This window comes from Oncorhynchus tshawytscha, linkage group LG29 (assembly GCF_018296145.1).
Source record: "Oncorhynchus tshawytscha isolate Ot180627B linkage group LG29, Otsh_v2.0, whole genome shotgun sequence".
Taxonomy (NCBI): domain Eukaryota; kingdom Metazoa; phylum Chordata; class Actinopteri; order Salmoniformes; family Salmonidae; genus Oncorhynchus; species Oncorhynchus tshawytscha.
In genome coordinates, this window is record NC_056457.1 from 35379136 (window position 1) to 35382734 (window position 3599).

The 3599-nt window shown below is 43.9% G+C and overlaps 1 protein-coding gene across 1 annotated transcript in view; it reads right to left on the reverse strand.

The window, feature by feature from the left end:
- Positions 1-1811: 1811 nt before the first annotated feature.
- Positions 1812-3599, reverse strand: part of LOC112227615 (somatomedin-B and thrombospondin type-1 domain-containing protein) — a 13963-nt gene continuing 12175 nt past the window's right edge. Inside the window, exon 6 of the mRNA XM_024392407.2 lies at positions 1812-2453. Within this exon, the coding sequence (XP_024248175.1) occupies positions 2336-2453 (118 nt within the window). The 3' untranslated portion in view covers positions 1812-2335. The remainder of the gene's footprint in view (positions 2454-3599) is intronic.

The following is a 3599-nucleotide window of genomic DNA, read 5'->3' on the forward strand; positions in this document are numbered from 1 at the left end:
AAGCCTGTACATGTAGTCATTAAGCCTGCACATGTAGTCATTAGGACTGTAGTCATTAAGGCTGTACATGTAGTCATTAAGCCTGTACATGTAGTCATTAGGACTGTACATGTAGTCATTAAGCCTGTACATGTAGTCATTAGGACTGTACATGTAGTCATTAAGCCTGTACATGTGGACATTAAGACTGTACATGTAGTCATTAAGACTGTAGTCATTAAGCCTGTACATGTAGTCATTAAGCCTGTACATGTAGTCATTAAGCCTGTACATGTAGTCATTAAGCCTGTACATGTAGTCATTAAGCCTGTAGTCATTAAGCCTGTACATGTAGTCATTAAGCCTGTACATGTGGTCATTAAGCCTGTAGTCATTAAGCCTGTAGTCATTAAGCCTGTACATGTAGTCATTAAGCCTGTAGTCATTAAGCCTGTATATGTAGTCATTAAGCCTGTAGTCATTAAGCCTGTACATGTAGTCATTAAGCCTGTACATGTGGTCATTAAGCCTGTAGTCATTAAGCCTGTAGTCATTAAGCCTGCACATGTAGTCATTAAGCCTGTAGTCATTAAGCCTGTACATGTGGTCGTTAAGCTAGCTTCTAAGTGTACGTCCAAAAGGCACCCTGTTCCCCATAGCTTTTTGTCAAAAGACCTGCACTACTTTTAAAGGACATAGGGTGCTATCTGGGATGCAGCATTGTCTGATGATATATTGAGTTTCTCCTCAGACCCAAGAAGAAGCTGCTATCAACAAGGAATATCCAGTCCTGGAAACCAGAGTCTGAAAAGAAGTCTGTGCCCATGTTTTGGAGACAAAGGGATATGATGTACCACTCTATCTCGCCTTCACTGCCAGTAAGAACAAGATCTATTTAAGATCTTGGGGGATTTTAATTATCTTTGTTCCAATGAACACAGATCTCTATTGCTCTTGAGAAAGAACATAGTTGTGTTACCAAGAGGAAGAACTAGTAAGCTACATGTTGTCCATGTAAAGTTGACTCTCTCTCTCATGCTGTTTGTCCAGTGCAGTGTCATGAGGTTGACCTACTGAGGTGCCACCTCATCTGAGACGACGCGGGACACCATGACTCCTATCCAACACAACTCTGAACACCACTGACAGCCCTACAACCAGGAAGACCCACATGGGTATATCAACTAGCACACTGACAGTTTCACTGATGGGAGTCCAGCTTAGTCATTATCCAATTAAATGAAATGTTTACAATCAACGGAGTAAAACAAGTTTATATTTATGGTTCTGACGGCGTAAAACATTTTTATGTTACATTCTTCATGTATCAATGGCTATAGTTAATTTTTAAACAGGTCAACATTCACAAGGCCGCAGGGCCAGACGGATTTGTATTTCCAGAGTTGTCACTTTGAGTGTGACTAAGGCTGGGATTCAATCTGATTTAAGGTCATTTCCAATTTAGCTGACACATGCACAGTTTACCATGAATTCCATCTCCACAAACGCGACAATCTTGCCTTTAAAAGCTGCATTGTCTACAACCAGCGATCGGATTGAATCGCGGGCTTTTGTTAGCACGCCGCTTCAATGCAAATGTGTATTGTTGAGGAAATTGCTGTTGTGATTGTGTTATTACTACCAGTAACCAGCAGAGGGAGCTGTTTATCCTGCTGTGGACAAGCACAGTTTGAAAACTTGTACAGTAGATTACCTTGTTTGCACTATTTATAACCTCTAGTTAACTAATCAATAGCTTCTACCGATCAATAACTAAAACACACAAAGCGGAAAAACAATCAAACTAAATGTTTTTTAAAAATTAGAAGAAAAAAAAACATTGTTAAATGTCTTTCATCGTTTTATTTAATTTATTATACTGTGTGTTTTATTTCTGCAACATTAAGAGTGTCAATAGAAAAGCAGCATTGTGTATAGTAAATTAGTTCAATCTATCATTGTGGAATGTCATGCGGTTGTCTGTACATAGAAAAGTTACTCAAATGTTCTTACAACAATAGTTTTAGCAAACTGATTTCATTAAATAAAGATGCATAACTTTGATTGTGTGTTGTTTTGGTGTGGATATGGCTTACTGTGTCCAAAATGCCACCCTATTCCCTACTGTTGACCGGAGCCCTATAGATTACCAGTCACCCTGTTCCCTACTGTTGACCAGAGCCCTATAGATTACCAGTCACCCTATCCACTATATAGGGAATAGGGTGCCATAGGGCTCTGGTCTAAAGTAGTGCACTATATAGGGAATAGGGTGCCATAGGGTTATGGTCTAAAGTAGTGCACCATATAGGGAATAAGGGTGCAAGTAGGACCGCAATTAAGACTTCCTGTGTGTTTATATGAAAAGGAAGCTGTGGACGTGAGGACAGGAGCAGTATGCTGTTCTCTGGACCTTCTTCCACGTTCCTCGACAGCCAGAGTTCCCCACAGCCTGCCAATGGAGCAGCTCCTCACTGTAAAACACACAGGACGCAGGTTAGTATGGCTCACAGCCAGCCAATGGAGCAGCTCCTCACAGGTTAGTATGGCCCACAGCCAGCCAATGGAGCAGCTCCTCACAGGTTAGTATGGCCCACAGCCTGCCTATGGAGCAGCTCCTCACAGGTTAGTATGGCCCACAGCCAGCCTATGGAGCAGCTCCTCATAGGACATAGGTTAGTATGGCCCACAGCCAGCCTATGGAGCAGCTCCTCACAGGTCATTGGTTAATATGGCTGACAGCCAGCCAATGGAGCAGCTCCTCACAGGTCATTGGTTAATATGGCTGACAGCCAGCCAATGGAGCAGCTCCTCACAGGTCATTGGTTAATATGGCTGACAGCCAGCCAATGGAGCAGCTCCTCACAGGTCATTGGTTAATATGGCTGACAGCCAGCCAATGGAGCAGCTCCTCACAGGACATTGGTTAATATGGCGGACAGCCAGCCAATGGAGCAGCTCCTCACAGGTCATTGGTTAATATGGCGGACAGCCAGCCAATGGAGCAGCTCCTCACAGGACATCAGACACTTTTCCACAAAGAACACCTGTTTTTATTTTCCTCAGGATCATTGTTCTCTATAGTCATTCAATACTTCTGACAAAACCAATAATACTGGACTGGTGGAGGCAGTCCCTGATACACAGGGTTAAAGGAGAAGACCTGGAGGCAGTCCCTGATACACAGGGTTAAAGGAGAAGACCTGGAGGCAGTCCCTGATACACAGGGTTAAAGGAGAAGACCTGGAGGCAGTCCCTGATACACAGGGTTAAAGGAGAAGACCTGGAGGCAGTCCCTGATACACAGGGTTAAAGGAGAAGACCTGGAGGCAGTCCCTGATACACAGGGTTAAAGGAGAAGACCTGGAGGCAGTCCCTGATACACAGGGTTAAAGGAGAAGACCTGGAGGCAGTCCCTGATACACAGGGTTAAAGGAGAAGACCTGGAGACAGTCCCTGATACACAGGGTTAAAGGAGAAGACCTGGAGGCAGTCCCTGATACACAGGGTTAAAGGAGAAGACCTGGAGGCAGTCCCTGATACACAGGGTTAAAGGAGAAGACCTGGAGGCAGTCCCTGATACACAGGGTTAAAGGAGAAGACCTGGAGACAGTCCCTGA